Source organism: Caretta caretta, chromosome 3 (assembly GCF_965140235.1).
Source record: "Caretta caretta isolate rCarCar2 chromosome 3, rCarCar1.hap1, whole genome shotgun sequence".
NCBI classification, from domain to species: domain Eukaryota; kingdom Metazoa; phylum Chordata; order Testudines; family Cheloniidae; genus Caretta; species Caretta caretta.
Genome location: NC_134208.1, coordinates 178,146,485 through 178,164,506, shown reverse-complemented (window position 1 = coordinate 178,164,506; position 18,022 = coordinate 178,146,485). Strand labels below are relative to the sequence as shown.

Below are 18,022 nucleotides of genomic sequence, written 5' to 3'. Positions count from 1 at the left end.
GAGCTGGTGCCTTCCAGCACTTGCAAAAATTGCCACACAGTGGAGGCCATTTAGGGATCTGGGGCAAAAATTGGGGACGGGTCCTGCTTTGAGTAGGGGATTGGACTAGATGACCTCCTGAGGTCCCTTCCAACCCTGAGATTCTATGTTTATTTACAACACTGCCTCCTATATTAGGGTTTATTTTGATACACATTTGCTTAACAAACAGGTTGGGAGGTTACCTTTCTGCTCCTGTTCATATGCATGAAGTATGAAGACTTTAAAAGCAATTTGCAATGGCAGAATATAGCTTTATATTTAGAATGATTCAAGTACTTCAAGTATTTCAGATGCAATGACTTCTGGCCCCTTAGATTACATGGCTTACCAACCCCAGTCCTGCCAACTTCTGTATCAACTGTGAGTTTTAGGTCATTAATGAAACACTAATATTTGGAAAAAGAAAAGGAGTACTTGTGGCACCTTAGAGACTAACCAATTTATTTGAGCATGAGCTTTCGTGAGCTACAGCTCACTTCATCGGATGAAGTGAGCTGTAGCTCACGAAAGCTCATGCTCAAATAAATTGGTTAGTCTCTAAGGTGCCACAAGTACTCCTTTTCTTTTTGCGAATACAGACTAACACGGCTGTTACTCTGAAACTAATATTTGGCAAATCTTTTGTATTTGCAATGCCTATTATTTCATACTATAGGATAGGTATTATAGAAAGGAGAAATTTCACTGGCTAACAAAATTTCCCATTAGAAATAGCCTTGAACCAAAATACTAAACACCCAGAGATTTAGCAAAGCGAGGATCCAAATTGTCATGACTTGGGCTCATATTTAGCTCTTACTGCACAGGAAGCTGGTATATTTGCACAGGATGGTAATTCGATTGCTATCAGAAGTCCAAGCCAGGACACACAGAGACTGTGTGATGAAACTCAGCCTGTTTTGGTCAGTCTGAGAGCTAGCAGAGACAATCAAATTACAAGGTCTGTCTGTGTCCAGGAGTCTCATAAGAACACAGGTGACGTGTATGGGATAACATGCCCCCCTAGATTTCTCAGGACGCCGCTTGCTAGGATGCCCAGCAGCGATAGGCAGCAGCTCCCCCTGGAGGTGGCACTCACCATGTGTCCATACAGCATGGGGAGGGAGGAAGCACCAAGGCGGCTGGCTGCAGGCTGAGCACTGAAACAGCAGCAGCCCCCAATGTGCGTATCAAGGAGAAGGCAATTTGGGGGCGTCATATTCCTCCTTCCAACAAAAAGTGACTATTAACTGAAATTCCTGTTAACTGAAATGATCTACCCCAAGCACCATCCCACCCTGGTGGCGCATGGGGGACTGTGCATCCCAACTGCATTGCCCCTTTTGTTGGTCTTGTTTTGAACACTTGCTAAATTGAGTGAGGATCATTCAGGTAGGAAGGGATGGCTGCAAGTCCTGCCAGGGGCTGTGCAGCCACAGGACAGATAGCAGGAGGCAGTTGCTCGTGTATGTTGTCTACATACATATCAAGTTTCGGAGGTGGAGGTAATGCGTGGGGTAGTCATGTGCCCACACAGAACCTTTGCATTGTGCCCCGCACTATCCACAGTTTCGTGTTGCCTCTGCATCAGAAGCTTATTTCTATAAACCTAGGATCCAGTTGTTTATATATTATAACGGTATTCTGTCTCTTCTCTACCACAGCAGACACCACAGGAATTTTTAGCCAATCTGTTCTCCCTGAAATCATGTTCAAAAGAGGAAAAAATAAAAAGGACTGTAGGAGAAATAGCTTAAAGATGTTTTCCCTACTATTTTGTATTCACTTTTCCCTTATTTAAGTACAGACACTCTTGAAGTGTGTAGATGCTTTCTGGAAATCACCCCTTGAAACTTCAGGTCTTCATTGGCAGCCAGCAGATGAAGTTGATCAGTGACTGCTCTAATCCTCTGGCTGCCTTTCCACTCCTGTTTTCACAAGAAGGAAGGTCAAATCAAACAAAACAACTTCAATGCAAGTCTTAAAATGGTCTGAATACCATTTGTGGTTGTTACGGATCTGACATAAATTTACTTGGTACTCGGCACAAAACATGGGAACCAGGACCAAAAATTAACAGGAGTTCTGACTCCTCAGTGGGGTCCTATTTCCATGGAAACAGACTGGCAAAAACATGGCAAGACTTTTAATGCTGACTTTTCAAAGTGACATTTTAAAATATTCACTCTGCCTTGCTCTTGCTGATGAAAACTCTGTTACCACAGAAACAGGAAGAGGAACACAAATAGCACACTGCAGTTGAGCACTAGAAGTCTCATTTGTCAATTTCCTTGGTTGACTGCCAAAAGAGACCTGCCAGGGAGTAACCAACACCTGCAAATACTGGCCTTGACCAGGTACTTCAAGTTTGAGGGGAGGAGGGAGATAAAATAAAACTCTTCTCATAGATCTGAGCATTTTTAAATTGAGATGAATTTTATAGAAAAATGTTCCAAAATATGCCCCAGGGCCCGATCCAAAACCTACTGAAGTCAACTGGAGTCTTTCTGCTGATTCAGTGGTCTTGGAATCAGGCCCTAGAAAAACAAGACCACAATCAAACGTGGATGTCTAATATAACATCACAATTCTCTTTGGTGGTTGAAGGTACTCAGTCCTGTTCCATCCCCACCCTGGGGAACACTTATAATCACCCCTGCCTTACTTTCATTTCTTGTTCTTGTGAGGGAAGAAAGTCTGAGTCTTGTGAGTAAAGTCTGAGTCTTGTGAGTAAAGTCTGAGTCTTGTGAGTAAAGTCTGCTGCAGTTTCCACGGTATACATCTGATGAAGTGAGCTGTAGCTCACGAAAGCTCATGCTCAAATAAATTGGTTAGTCTCTAAGGTGCCACAAGTACTCCTTTTCTTTTTGAGTTTTTTCTATTTCCCTTCTCCCTTCCCAGATGTTTACCACAGTGATTTTAAGCACATAGCAGAAACATACACTGCTGAAAATATTCCAGGGAGACCTCTAAGGCTAGGGAGTTTTTCCAACTTCCTTAGCACCTTACTGGCTAAGTTGGTGGTCTTGCTCCATTACAACAAAAAACAAACTGAACATTTTCAGCTATCTATGGGAGTTTGAGACCTGTATTTTTCAACTGCATTTAAGGTATGTTATTCAGTGTAGTGTGGCCTAGTGGACAGAGCACTGGATTAGGATTTAGAAGATCTGGTTCTATTCCTTACTGTGCCACTGGGTTTTGTTGAGCAAGTCATTTACTTTTCTGTGCCTCAGTTTCCAAATCAATGCTACTGACCTTACTTGTAAAGGGGTTTGAGAGCTATGGATGAAAAGTGCTATATAAGAGCTAGGAATTACTATTATTAGTAACTAACTTTAAAAACAACAGATCAGATTTTTCTCAGCAATAGACATTTATGGCCAACTGCACAGGACTGGACTCTTTATTTCTTAGCACTTTGTTACACCCTAATGAAAATTTTGTGACATTCAGTAGTTAATACAACCGGTCAGAGGTTAAAAAAAAAGGGAGGGGGGGAGATAATTTATCCTGCAGTTAATCAGAAAAAGAATATGTTAGATACTTTAATTAAGGATATTAAAAATGCATTACCTAATGTTTATCATTAACTAAATTGGCAGAAGAAGAACAGGATATTTTACAGCAGTCTAAAAATAAAGATGTCTCAGGTATCTCTACTTGCTCCAAGCATGCTTTAAAGATTTATACCCTGCTAGATGGAGAAGAACAGGAGAAGCATAGCAAGGACCAGACTGACACAACAGAGGTATAAGGTTCACACATCTAGTGATCGGGGATAAGTGGTAGAATATCAAGGAGAAACATACAGGTGGGGAACGAGATAACAAACAAAGTGGGTGGGGGAATAACAGACTGAATGAAAAAAAAAACCCAAGAGGAGAGGGAGATGATGAAATGAGAGGTGAACAGCAACATTAAGACTAGCACCTGGAAAAGAGAAAGGGAAACAACTTAAAACCTGATGAGTTAATAAAAGGGGGAGGAGGAGATTATTTCAAAGAAAATCTCATTTTTATTTTTATGGGTAGTGACTGAAAATATCTATTACAATATTCTTTTAGCATTTTTATTCTTGAAAGGGACTAAGGAAGAAGCAGAGCAGACTGCCTAAATGAATAGCCAAAAACTATCACCAAAAGAAGAGTAGCTGGATATTGTTTGAATGAAAGACCTGAGTAATCTGCACTGTCAGGCATACAGTAGTTGATGACAAAGTCAAACCAGCTGTTTTAATGATCCTTTCTATTGTATTCAACCATGCAGCACACTGCTCTTATTATGAAAGTGTTACAAAAATGACATTAAGAGTGTGCACACTTGCACCAATTAGTTTAACCTAATGAACAAACAGCTCACCTAATTAGCTTGGGAAAGTAAGCAGTATCTGACTGTTTGACTCTGCGGTATAGACTAGGGAAAGGAATCTGCAGTGAGCAGAAAGCCTGCTAAGGAAGGAAAATAAGATGATCAAATTTTCAAATCTATCTAAGAGGGTTCTTAATAAACAGGACTTATTTAAATAAAAGGTATTGGCTTTGAAAAGAAAAAAGACAAGAGTTTTCTTTAACACGGCATCGTTTTCTTGAGCTGAGACCTGCAGTAACATTTGACTGCCAAATAATCCTATTGCCCGGAGGTTTCCAGAGCTCACAGAAATTTTGACTAAAGATGCTGAATTATGGAATAAGCAAGTCCTTAATATGGATAACCTGAGAATTGGTGCGATATAGTAGCTTACCAGGAACAAGACAGCATTTGGGTAGGAGGGGACTACGACAGGGGGCAGGGTACTTCCTGGTTCCTGAGGAACAAGAATTAAATACCTGTAGTTCACCTTCGCTCTTCCCTTCCCAGATACTTAAAGCAGGACCGATAGGGCACTCCTTGGGATACAAAGCTGGATGAATGACTTTGAATAACCATGCTTGGTAACAGGATTGCAATGAGCCCCAAGCTGGGGAGTTTCTGCTTACATTTATGTGAACTTATTTTGATTTCCTGGTATCAACCTTGTTCAATAAGAAAAAAAAAACAACGATGACTCTGATTGGGTTTGGTTTAATTCTGTTGAGTCACTCCACCAGCTTCTAGTGACTCAATGGCTGACTGTACTGAAATTGTCAGTCATTGCACATACCTGTCTGACAAGAGCCAGCTGCAACGAGACGTAGAGGATGATTTGGTGGTCTTCAGGGGCCAACTGATGTGCTCTGTAAAAACAAATGAACAATAAGAAAAGGGAAGTGAGTGTCATATTGTACTTTTCATAATCTTCTCTGCCAGAAGGAAGCCACAAATTACTTATATATAAAACCATATTCCAAGAAGAATTCTACTCCCACAAGTGCAGAGCAGATAGTAACCAGACAGAGAAGTGAGTGCTCTGCCAGCTGTGCCAAGCTCATGAAACCAGCAAGCAGGAACAGCAACAAAAACACCACGCGTCAGGATTTTATACAGCCAGATGCTAAGCTTCACACACTCGCAGAACACCATTCTGAGAGTGTGCGATGGATGAGTTATGGCAGGGCCTTTAGCGATCTGACTATGATGGAGAAGAGGGCTGTGCAAATCGGCAGCTTCTAATTCATGACCTGCATCCTTTGTGACACTGTTTTAAGCGATTTAGGCCAACTGAAGTAACACTCTAACTGCCTTCTATTACGGACACTAAAACACAGCAGCAGCTCCCTTTCTCCCTTCCTGGATGTTTTAATGAGATTTTTACAAACAGAGAGGGGTTAATACTGAAAATAAAAAGCATTCACTGCCGGTATTTTTACCACTTTTTGTATTTCAGGAGCCTAAGAGGCCCCAAGATCAGAATCCCATCATTTGGGTTTCCTTTCAGGATTTCTGAAGAGTCACTCAGATAACACTCTTATAATTGTTACGGACTCCACTGCAGCCGACCCAGCTAGTTCATCTCCTCGTGCTCTTTTGCAGTAATACCTTTACACAACAGGTAAGTCTGATCATACCACACTCTTTCTAACTCTTTGGGCTGTGTGCCAACAAAGAGAGAACTCTGCACCTGTATTGCCCTACCATAAGCAAGTTCAGCTGAAGAGTGTATGAGGGAGGAATGAAAGACTGACAAGCATGGCAGCTAAGCACTGCCAAACTATTCATTCACTAAGATTTAAGAGTTACTGCAGGAAACAAAAACCACATACTATTTCAATATCATTTACCACAAAGCTATAGCCATAGCTTATGAGAAAAAAGCAATTGCATTGATGATTTTAATTAATGGCTCTAGAATCAATCAGTTTAACTTGGACAAAGAGAGCCCTTTATCTCTGCTTGTTTAGAACTTCTCTCTGAACCTGTGGCCAACATGATCCACACCAAAGATATTATTCATCTGATTAGGATTTGACATTGGATATATCATGTTGCACTGTGTATAAGCAACATACTGATCCTTTTACCAAAGACCAAATCCAACCCTGATCCCGACTACTGGGGTAGGATGGGCTGCCTGTTTTTTTTTATGTAGTTATAACATCTTCAACAATAGATGGAAGGGCTAAAAAAGGGGAAAAGTTCACAGGGGCATATGTGAACACTGACTGACAATGGCTTGGGAAAGAAAGAAGAGCTTCTATTTTGTTGCTCAGCATCCCCTTAAAGGGCATTAAAAAAAAATCAAACTGATGGAATTAGGCTTCCAGCTGAGAGACCCATGTTTAAGGATGGCTTCAGGATCCTAAATCATGGGCTGAGAATCTACATGTACTTTGGAACTGATAAACATGTACTCACTGAGACACAGGGTATTAGCTGGCTGACTCTTTCAATGACCCCGCTTGGCTGAACTATGAGTATCTGATGTTTGTCTAAAGACTTATCAGTTTCCTAGCTAGAGTTAAGACACCAGGAAAACAAGTCGCAGTTAGTGGGAAAGGTCAAAGAATAAAAATAAATACAGTTAAAAAGCAAGGCAGCACAGCAATTACATGGAAATAGCACAGTCATGGAGTTACTAGATGAGTCTAGGTATGTGTTACTTAAAAGAAAAGAGACTTAGTAAAAGTTGCACTTTCTTGCTCTTCAGATTACCACGTGGTGAGTATCCAGAGTCACATCTGTTGACTTTAGTGACAAAAATAAGTTTTTACTACTATATACTGTTACTGCTGCAAAGCCAGCATGGATGACAGTGAGCCGGATTCTATTCCTTCTTGTGTAACATCAACAGAACTGTTAACTAAGATACAATTACAGAGTCAATCAATATATCTGCACAAACTCCAAGCAATTGTCCAGGTGTAACCGAGGACAGATTTTTGATCTGCAGAATCTCTATTATAGAGGATGATGTGCAAGAAAAGAATTCAGTCTGACTTAAAGATCCTGTGTTGAGTTTAGAAGCCCTGATGACACATACCTTAAAAGAGCTAAGATAGACAGAGTTTGTGAGATTAGCAATTAGGAAAAAAACTTTTTCCTTATAAACTTGAGATACATTAAACTTGGAACCTCACAAGGTCATTCTTACCGTTAACTTTTCATAATAGATTTAAAACTCAATTTTTGTCTTGTTTTGTAATTTAAGAAAAAAGTGATACCTCATAAAAGTTAGCTTTTAAATTTAGCCAAATGATCTGCTGCATTCTTGCTATTGTAGGAGTGATTTGGAAAGACTATTGCTGGGATCAAAAAGATTTTTAAGTACATCAGAAGCAGGAAGTCTGCCAAACTATCGGTGAGGTCATTAGACAATCAAAATGTTAAAGGAGCATTTAAAGAAGACATGGCTGTTGTGGAGAAGCTAAGTGAATTCTTTGCATCTGTCTTCACTGCCAAGAATGTGAGGGAGATTCCCACACCTGAGCCATTTTTTTTTAGTTGACAAATCTGAGGAACTGTCCCAGATGGAGGTTTTAACAGAGGAAGTTTGGGAACAGATTGATAAATTAAATATGAATAAGTCAGAAGAAAGACCTCAAGTATGAAATTGCAGAAACACTAATTGTAGTATGTAACCTGTCACTTAAATCAGCCTTTGTACCAGATGACTGAAGAACAGCGAATGTAAAAAAGGCTCAAGGGGTGATCCTGGTGTGGTAAGATGTTGGTTGCGTGTGTGTTCATTTAGTGTGTTGTCCCACCTCTTAGCAGGCAATTACAGGTCCATAAGCCTAACTTCAGAATCAGGCAAATCAGTTGAAACTGTAGCAAACAGCAGAATTAGCAAACACAGATGAACACGATAAGCTTTTGTCTTTTTTGTTGAAGAGTCAACACAGCTTTTGTAAAGGAAATCATGCCTAACCAATCTACTCACATTCTTTCAGGGTGTTAGCAAGCATGTGGACAAGGCTGATACAGCTGATACAGTGTACCTGGACACTCAAAGACTTTGATGAGGTCCCTCATCAAAGGCTCTTAAGCAAAGTAAGTTGTCATGGGATAAGAGGGAAGGTCCTCTCATGGATTGGTAACTGGTTAAAAGATAGGAAACAAAGGTTAGAAATAAATGGTCAACTTTCACAATGGAGAGAGGTAAATAGTGGAGTGTCCCAAGGATCTGTACTGGGATCTGTACTGGGATCTGTACCGTTTAATATATTTATAATGATTTGGAAATGGTGGTGGACAGTGAGATGGCAAAATTTGCAGATGATACAAAATTAGTCAGGATAGTTAAGTCCAAATCTGCCTGGAAATAGTTACAAATGGATCTCACAAATGGGTGACAAAATGGAAGATGAAATTCAATGTTAATAAGTGCAAGTAATGCACAGTGGAAAACATAATCCCACGATATGCATAAATTGATAGGGTCTAAATTAGCGGTTACCACTCAAGAAGGAGATCTTGGAGTCATTGTGGATAGTTCTCTGAAAACATCTGCTCAATGTGCAGTGGCAGCCAAAAAAGCTAACAGGATGTTAGGAACCATAAGGAAAGGGATAGATAATAAGACAGAAAATATCAAAATGCCACTTTATAAATCCATGGCACAACCACACCTGGAATACTGTGTACAGTTCTGGTTGCCCCATCTCAAAAAAGATATATTAAAATGTACAGAGAAGAGAAACAAAAATGATTAGGGGAATGGAACAGCTTCCATGTAAGACGAAATTAAAAAGACTGGCACTGTTCTGCTTAGAAAAGAGACGACTAAGCAGGGATATGATAGAAGTCTGTAAAATGAATGGTGCGGAGAAAGTGAATTGGGAAGAGCTGTTTACCCCTTCAAATAACACAAGAACCAAGGGTCACCAAATTCAATTAATAGGGAGCAGCTTTAAAACAAACATAAGGAAGTACTTCTTCACGTAATGTACAGTAAACCTGTGGAATTCATTGCCAAGGGATGTTGTGAAGGTGAAAAGTATAACTGGGTTCAAAAAAGAACTAGATAAGTTCATGGAGGATATCTCCATCAATGGCTAATAGTCAAGATGGTTGGGGACGCAACCTCATGCTCTGAGTGTCCCTAAACCCCTGATGGCAGGAAGCTGGGACTGGACCACAGTGGATGGATCACTTGATAATTGTCCCATTTTGTTCATTCCATCTGAGTACCCAGCACTGAACACTGTTGGAAGACAGGATATTGGGCTAGATGGACCATTGGTCTGACCCAATATGCCCATTCTTATGTACTATATTAAAAACTGAGATGTTGAAGCTTTTTGCAGAGCATATATATATATTTTCAAAAGAACTAAAGAACTATTTTGGATTCATCCAAAAAGCAAAAGCAAACAGCAGCTAGTCAGGCTCTTTCTCACCTCTCCAAAGTTTGAAGGGCTTTCTTGTGCAATTTGTCTTGAGAGCATTTCAGGGTAGCTGCAGGACAAGACACATATGGTTATTTAACAGTTAGACAGAGAAAACTTGCAATACATTTTAAAATGTTAGCATACAATAGCAGAAGGATATTAGCACTTGTATGTAAAGGTGTGACAAACCCAGTTTTGTTTTTGGAGAAAAATGACAACAAAAACACATTTTTAAAAATATCTGTTGGGTTTTTCAAGGAATTTCCCCTTCCTCACATTTAAAAAAAAGGCTTCTCTGTGACTCTGAAATGTTTTCATTAACATAACACACATAATTTAAGGGCTTTTTTAAACTAGAAACATCAGAGCCAGACTTTTGGCCCTAGCTGCTTTGTGCTAACAGTGCCCAAAGCCCCTGGAAAGCTACCCTAATGGGGCAGCTAACTAGGTAATGCCATGACTGAGGTTTTTTCCACTGAATGCATCCGATGAAGTAAGCTGTAGCTCACGAAAGCTTATGCTCAAATAAATAGGTTAGTCTCTAAGGTGCCACTAGTACTCCTTTTCTTTCAGCACAGATAAGGATCTGACTCATTGGGCTCTAATTTCTATCTGTAAAGTAATTCTAAAAAAGGTAAAATGGAAGTGTTCAAGATTCTTGTTATGCCAGTTAGGAAATGATAAATGTAAGGAGCTTCGTAGGGCCCTAGACTAGAGGGCAGTGGGAATGGATAGAAGATTGGAGAGAAGGGTACAGCTTACGGATGTAATTCATTGTTATTGGATACTGAATAGAAGGGTATTCAAATTGTTACGGAGGCTTGGTTTTCTAGAACCTAAAAACATCTGCCAAGTGGGCTGGGCATCTGATAGCATTGTACTGTGTTAAGCAGGCTAGCTCATATTGCCTTTCAGTCTTCAGAGTTCACAAGGAGGTTATTTCTTATTCTACATGCTGCTGATTAATACTGCAAAGAGGTGATTAGTTTTTAGTGAAGACCAAATATCCATATATGAGTTTATCTGACTCAGCATGCCTCAAGTTGATAGAAGTGACAGGAACAAATGACATAATGCAAGGATTCAGAGGAACAGCCGTGTTAGTCTGTATTCGTAAAAAGAAAAGGAGTACTTGTGGCACCTTAGAGACTAACTAATTTATTTGAGCATGAGCTTTCGTGAGCTACAGCTCACTTCATCAGATGTATACCGTGGAAACTGCAGCAGACTTTATATACACACAGAGAATATGAAACAATACCTCCTCCCACCCCACTGTCCTGCTGGTAATAGCTTATCTAAAGTGATCAACAGGTGGGCCATTTCCAGCACAAATCCAGGTTTTCTCACCCTCCACCCCCCCCCCCCCACAAATTGAATTGGAAATGGCCCACCTGTTGATCACTTTAGATAAGCTATTACCAGCAGGACAGTGGGGTGGGAGGAGGTATTGTTTCATATTCTCTGTGTGTATATAAAGTCTGCTGCAGTTTCCACGGTATACATCTGATGAAGTGAGCTGTAGCTCACGAAAGCTCATGCTCAAATAAATTGGTTAGTCTCTAAGGTGCCACAAGTACTCCTTTTCTTTATAATGCAAGGAAAACACATTATTCTTTGAAAGTCAAGTAAAGTACAAGCACTCTCAAGAGTTAAGTAGAAAAACAGAGGATTCATGCTCATAAAAAATGCAGATAAACATTTTCTTCAGATTCTCCAAGATCAAACATGCCATTGAATGAAAAGCAGAACACCAGTAAGTTCGCTAATACTGCAAAGTCAGACATTTTCTATGCCAACATGGTTAGCAAAATATAGCTGCAATGATAATTTAAGTTCTTTTTAACATCCATTTCAATCTGGAGCAGTATCAGTCAGTCTTCATCACCCAAAAAATTACAGAAAGATCAACCAGTGATTATGCCATAAAACATCTTGAAAGGCAGAGACGTGATAAGAAAATTGAAGCCCACTTCTTTTTTTTATTTTTACTAACCACATGGGTCAGTAAAAATAAAACACAAAAGGAACAGTTTAAAGAAATGACTGGAGCACTTCACCCTGGATAGCCCACTCCAGACAGACAAACTAATGTAAGTAAAGACAGGAAAAAAAAAACAGAGAAAAAATTTAAAAACTCAACATGGACATTAATGCAAAATGGCTGGTGAAACCATGAAAAATGATCTCATAATGGCTACAAGCATCTACCCAGGAAAAAGAAGTCTTCTTACTTAATGCTACTGATTATACGTCCCTTAGAAAAACTACCAAATATTGCGTCCAAGTTGCTATACATGTTAATCCAAGAAGGCAGAGAAAAGTGTGACAAGGAGGAATTTTGCTATTTGTTCAAACAATGAAAATAAAATGAAAAACTCTAGAGAATTTATCAGGTGGAATCACCCTAAACTTCTGATTTCTGGCTGTTCAGCACACTATTTGTACCTCATTTAAAAAGTAGTATAATACCTAAAATATATTGGGGGAGTTCAGAAAGTCTTCCATAAGTATCAACCTCACATTTAGCTAACTGAGAAAGAAGGACTGATGTCAGGTATCCAGTGATACGTAGAGGAACTCTTGAAGATTATGGTTCTGCTCTTCAGCTGTTGCAAATTGGTGTTGCTCCATTGGCTTGAGTGTAATTATGCTGATTCATGCAAGCTGGAAATCTGGGCCTATGTCTCTGCATTTGCATCCAACTACCATAAGCATGCTGAGATATGTGCTGACAATGAGGACTTTTGATCAAAACATACCATGCACTTTATTCAACAGACTTTATAAAAAGCGACTAAACTTCCAAAAACTATTGAAGATGGTTTTGAAGAGACTTGACAGATTACAAACGGATAATACAACTATCACAGTCTCCGTGGAAATGGAGCTTGATTTAATTAAGCCACAGGGTTTCAAGGAAAGTTAGGTGCCTTAATACTTTTGAGAATCTGGACCTTAAGAATTACTGAAAATCAGTGGGATTTAGGCTCCTAAATGCTAGATTTTCAAAAGGTGTTCTGGCATCTAAATATTTTTGAAAATCTGGAGCAAAGTCACTTTAGAAAATGGGATATAAGCTCCTTGGGCCTTAGTTCAGGGCAATTTATGCTGCAGCCCAAATTCTTATCATATATCAAATATGAAAGAATGTGGTTTCATTATTGATCTACAGATGAGGAAATTAGGAGTGGTTCACTAATAAACAATGCCTACAGCTTTCTAATATTAGCTTGTGCCCTGAATATACTAACTGTATACAGTTCTTATGGCTAGCTAGAGAAACATTTTCACCTCCATTCCTGATTTGCGACATTGTATGAAACCCAAGGAAGACAAAGTTGGCACTACAGACAGTGACACAACTGGAACAGCAAGGGAAAAAAAAAGATACACTGTTAAAAATGATCCAACCTATCACAACAGATTTTAGCCACAAAAAAACAGCCTAGTGAAGAAACAGATGTGCTGGAGCAATGAAAGATCTGTGTTCCTGAGAATGAAGGAAAAATGAAGGCCTCCTCTGCTGAGTACACCACATCCGTCAGCTGCTTCAGTGAGATTTAGTTCAACAACACGTAAGCAGATCCCTTATGAGAACAAGGGAGCCACATAATACTACACAGATTGTGTGGTGAGCAATCTTGTCTTATCAAGAGGGTAGCTCATATATAAAGGGACTTTTTAAAAGATTTTTCAAAAAAGACCAGAAAATGTTTTAATGATATTCAAAATGATTCTCTCATCCCACTCCTGCAAAGAAACAGTTATGCCAGAAAGTGTCACAAAGCAAAAGGTTTAGTTTTGAATGTTCTATGGCTCTGTCTTAGTGGATACTGCTAAATATTGATAAAGTACGGATTAAAAAGAGAAAGCCTAATCTTAGTCAGAAAATGTCTTACATTCTACCTTGAACTTTCTAACAAAAGTTGTTAGGTGGCTTTGAAACAATTTATGAATTAGCACTGAGTGCGCTGTACCAATCAGAAGTCAATTTCAACGGAAAGTTATGGAAGTTAACATATATACACAGATATTTGTGTGATCGTATGACATTGTGAATGTGTTTGTACACACGAAAACACACACACTTAATCTTTCACAATATGAAACACAGGGCTTATATTGGGGGTTGATTCTCCTCCTTTCATCCCTTTCAACTTCTACATCATCTCTATGATAAATATTTTATTCTTTATAAAAAAAAAATTCTCCTTCAGTACAGATTTGGGTTTTGGGGATAAAATGTCAGATATTCATGTATTTGGAAACAAGTATGTTTTAAAGGGATTTAATCCATTTTATTAAAAGAAGATAATCTCAAAGAGGGAAGCACAGTCTCTAGTTTCTCTTAAAGAATTTGACAGGCACCTCCACTAAACAGTTGGCCCTGCCTAGTTTAACACTAAAAGCATGAGGTCTGAAAGGCAAAAACTCCGCTATTTCAAGATGAAATTCAGAGGCTAAATTGGACACAAGTGCAGAGCTGCTGTAGTGAAGGTTAAGTGTTTTTTTAATAAATGAGATTGCTGTAGGTCAGAACATTCCTGAACCCTGTTAACCGCTTGAAAACTCAGAGAAGACCGTTCCAGAAGAGAAAGCATTAAAACTCACACTAAAGCTCCTTAAATACTTTGATCATTACAGTGGAGTCCAACAGACTCCTCTACAACTTCATTTATCAGAAACCCTTTAATAAAGTTTCATTACGGAGGATAATCATTTTACTATTTATTTATTAACATATTTAAAAAGTCCATCTGAAAATAGACTCTGAGATATTGTATAATTGTAGAGACAATTAAACAAAATCTGGGCACAATGCCTTGAGGAAGTAGGCCATTATGTAGGACTTAAATGTTTTAAAGGACTTTAGCAAATAATAGAAAGTTCAAGTTGTTTTCAGGAGCAACTGCTTTGGGGCAGTGAAACAGAGAAGGAACTGTGTTATATATTAACAACCACTTTGGAGAGGCACTTCTCAGAGTAGCTGCCCACTGGATCAGATATGGATGTTTAGAGAATCTCAGTGACGTCTACTACGAAAGAGCACAAATATATTTGATCAAGTTGCTCTGCTGTGGGGAAGCGTGCAGCAGTACCACCCTCTTTGACAGCAGGAAAGAGTAGAGCCTTTCTGTGATCTGAACTACTGCCCACAGAGACAATACACAAATGGGCCTGAACCTAAGCAAAAGTGGGTGATGGTGTACTAATGGGCATAGCCAGGTTCATCAGAATGCCTGCTGATTCAGCAACTACTCAAGCAGGTTCATGTTGGAACATTTGTATTGGAGTCCGAGAGTAAATTAAAAGCTGCTCCTAGATGTGAGCCTGATGAAAAACAGAACTAAAAGCCTTTCCTGCACTCCATGCAATGGGTGTTAGAGCACGTCACGCCTCCATGTGCCAAGCTTCCAGAGCCTACTGAGAATTAAAACCTAATGCTTGGTGTTTGCACAACTCTTTTCCTGTTCAAAGCGCTGTACAAACATTACCTAGTTCACTTTCACCGTGCCTCAGAGGGGTAGAAAAGTATTATTTTAATGATAGAGAAACAGAGGCACAGAGAGGTTAAATGACTTGCTCAAATCCACAGAGGGAATCAGTGTTAAGCCAGGAGTTGAACTCAGGAGTTCTTGTTTCTCTTTGTGACTTATGAATGTGAAAATAGATGGAAAGTCAGGCTTCATTATATAAATAAATGAACTCTTGAAAAAATTATTACAAATGTTTAATTCAAACACCCCAACACTTGTTGGCCATGGCAAATGAACCTTCTCCCCAAATGAGTAGGAAATCTGAGCATAGTTTGGTTTTGTACTTCAGCATAAAAATTCCATGTAGCCTACCAAAGCAGATGATGTTCAGAAAGCAAGTGAATATTCCCCAGTAGTTTAGGAGTCTGATTATTTTCCATGATCAGCCAAGGTTTCAACAATGTCTTTAATACATTGCTTACACTGAAGACTCAGAATAGCTGCTTTATGCATAATATTTGATAAGTCAGATACTTTACCATCAGTAGCTTGAAGACTGTATGTCAGACCCAAGGCAAGATACCCCTTAGATAGGAACTCTCCAGCATCCTCTCCTAGGTCTATCACCATCTTGGCAAAACGTTCCCCTTCCTCCAGCTGTAGGGAAAAGATAGGATGAAAAAAAATCAAATTACTTGTGTCATCCCACTCCAAAAAGATTACACAGTAACAATGACCTTGTGTGCTGTTACAAACGACCAGAGAGCTGTTAGTGTAAGGAGTCTCTATAATCACAATTGAGCACAATTTTATACAGATTAATAGTAAGCAGGAGATATAGGGTCATCTTATCCACAGAGCCCAGCACCCACAAATAAGTCACATGTTCAGAACAGCTCTGTTCCCAGTAAGGCCATAAATAAGTGGTCAGATTTCAGAAGAGTGGTGCGGTCTGGATCTGTGGGACCACTGATCTCCCTTAACCCTCCAGCCTGTGCTGTCTCTCACGATGCCTTGCTAGTGACAAGCAGCAAACCCCTCCAGGCGCTGTTATAACTCAGCGCAACAGCTTGTGGAGCCCCATGTCCAGCTAGATTGCATGAATGCTCCCAGAGCCACTCATGAATCACACAGAGAAAGGCACCAGCCAAATACCCCCAGCTCCCAGCACTGTACCTCAGAAATATTCTGTCTTGCACTGCTCAAGACGAACACTGCAAATTTATTAATTGGTTCACCACTTCATCAATGAAATATGGATATACACCAACATTTGCAAACCTGAACAAATTTACCACACACTTCAGGCAAACTCACTGGCAAAGATAAACAGTAAAACGAATTTATTGACTACAAAAGATAGATTTTAAGTGATTATAAGTGATAGGCAAAAAGTCAGAGTTACCAAAATAAAATAAAATAATATAAAATAAAACAAAATGCACACAGTCTAAACTCTCAACTCTATTAGACTGGGAAAAATCTAGATTAAGCAGTTTTTCTAATCCCACTGGATACTGCAGTCCTTAATATACAGGTTTGTCCCTTAAACCTGGGCCAGTCTCTTATGTTGGATTCTACAGTCTTCTTCTCTGAGTGTCTTTGTTGCTTGCAGCGTAGGTGGGGGCAGGAGAAAGGCCCAGCATGTGGCCCCTGTGTTCTGTTTTATACCCTTAGTCCATGTGCTTGGAGAACACAAGTCCAGGCATGTCTGGAGGGCAGTGCTGAGTCCCCAGGAAAGGTTGAGTAATTCCCCTGGTGTGGCCTTATGCAGGTGGGTCATTGCATTGTAGCTCCCTTGCTGGACAATGGCTCGTGATGTCTGTACAACAGCACTCACCTGGGTGTTGGTTACCTCCCTTGTCATTGTCTCTGTAGAGCTAGTATCTGGGCGCCTCCCAAACCCACAGCATATTTTAGAGAAAATCATATAACACAATTCTTATAATTTCATATGCATTGATGATACATATATTTAGATAGAACAATGTCTTTCAGCAGATCATAACCTTTCCCCCGATACCTCACATAGCATGCTTTATACGCAATATCACAATTATATACAGATGAGGAATATGGGGGTTACAAGACGCTCCCCCAAGGTACAGTATGTCACACTCAGGTCATCTGAAAATCTGTCTGTGTCACTGGGAGCTGAGCTCTTGTGTAATGGGGTGTACAAACCCCCCACCAGGCCCGAAAGGGTTAAAGGATAATACTAGACAGGTAGCCCCAGACCTGCAGTGCATGATCCAACTGGAGAGGAAAGTTAAAAGGGAGCAACCCAGCTCAGAAGTGGGAGGCTGGAGAGGAAGACAGACCTATCTGATGGCGCCTGACCCAGGGTGCTGAAAAAGCTCCCTCTGTGAGGAATAGGACTGCAAGCTGAGCCTGTTGGGGCTGAAGGTTTAGTTATGTTACATTGGACTTGGATCCATAGAGTGAGACGGATGGCAGGAAGTGACCTGGGAGGGATAACTCATGCTGGACACTGAGTGACTTTCATATGGCCCTAGGTCAAAGCCCGGTGGAGTGGGAAGGCGTGGGCTCTCCTACCAACTGCCCTTGCTGCAGGAGGGACATAAGCCTCATTCCCCCCCATTCCCCTTCTAATAAAAAGAGGGCAAGGACACTTAAAACCTGAGGGGAAGCAAAGGCCACACATAGGTGAGGAGCTGTACTGAAAGGCCTTCCTGCTGGGAGGCAAGATTGGATACTGGGTGCACTATCTACTGGCCCTCCGAGAACTGTATCACAACCTGAAATAGTGAC

At 40.0% G+C, this 18,022-nt stretch overlaps 1 protein-coding gene across 8 annotated transcripts in view; it reads right to left on the bottom strand.

The window, feature by feature from the left end:
• TTC7A (tetratricopeptide repeat domain 7A) overlaps window positions 1-18,022 on the bottom strand; it is a 279,526-nt gene that overhangs the window by 138,226 nt on the left and 123,278 nt on the right. For all 8 annotated transcript variants that reach the window (XM_048842851.2, XM_075127149.1, XM_048842845.2 and 5 more), the window contains 3 exons: window positions 15,790-15,907; window positions 9,780-9,837; window positions 5,165-5,237 (listed from right to left, as the gene is read on the bottom strand). In XM_048842851.2, coding sequence (XP_048698808.2) covers window positions 5,165-5,237; window positions 9,780-9,837; window positions 15,790-15,907 — 249 coding nt within the window. The remainder of the gene's footprint in view (window positions 1-5,164; window positions 5,238-9,779; window positions 9,838-15,789; window positions 15,908-18,022) is intronic.